Raw genomic sequence first — 673 nt, 5'->3', positions numbered from 1 at the left:
TTAGGCGGTCATCACTAGATCAATTTCTTGAGTAAACTTTAAACATAATATGCATTATATTTGTACCCTACAGTTGGTGTGCTCTGCTTGCTGTGACAGTGAAACATTGCAAATCTTCTGTGTTTCCTCTTTCCTGCAGGAGTTGTGATGGTGGACAGAACCAGTACGGGAGTCTGGCTCTTGCACAGCACTCCACAGTTCCCTTTCAGAAGAGAACAGAGCAGCTTTTGGCCTCAAAGTGGAAACAAAAACGCTCAGACTTACATTTGTGTGACATTTAACTACGACCAGTTTAGTGCAATAGGTATCAGCTCCCTGAAAATACTGCAGAAATAAGATCTAATACAAAAAGACTGACTTTAATAATAATAAAAATGTCGTAATAATTTTAATTTATTGTGTTTCGTATTTTCAGGAAGACATCTAAAGAAAATCCATATATTTCCATTTGAACATTATATTCCGAATGATTTTCATCGAGAGCTTCAAGATGCTGTGAAGTGGACAGAAGGAGCTACACCTGTCATTCCCGACTATACTGTTGAATCCCTGACTTTTAGAAGGAAAGAGTTTAAAATTTTTTCTAAAGCAAATTCAGAAGAGGGAGAGGAAGAAGGTGAGATTCCCTGGTTTTATCATACAACAACGAATTGATCTTGTAATTCTCACATCA

At 37.1% G+C, this 673-nt stretch overlaps 1 protein-coding gene across 1 annotated transcript in view; it reads left to right on the top strand.

Moving 5' to 3' along the window:
• Positions 1 to 673, top strand: part of LOC107101268 (deoxyribonuclease-2-beta-like) — an 18,971-nt gene that overhangs the window by 15,994 nt on the left and 2,304 nt on the right. The window contains exons 5-6 of the mRNA XM_015400120.1: positions 140 to 304; positions 416 to 616. Coding sequence (XP_015255606.1) covers positions 140 to 304; positions 416 to 616 — 366 coding nt within the window. The remainder of the gene's footprint in view (positions 1 to 139; positions 305 to 415; positions 617 to 673) is intronic.

Source organism: Cyprinodon variegatus, unplaced genomic scaffold (assembly GCF_000732505.1).
Source record: "Cyprinodon variegatus isolate N-32 unplaced genomic scaffold, C_variegatus-1.0 Scaffold1072, whole genome shotgun sequence".
Classification (NCBI taxonomy): Eukaryota; Metazoa; Chordata; class Actinopteri; order Cyprinodontiformes; family Cyprinodontidae; genus Cyprinodon; species Cyprinodon variegatus.
The sequence above is the reverse complement of the archived record's forward strand: the minus strand, read 5'-3'. Positions and strand labels throughout refer to the sequence as shown.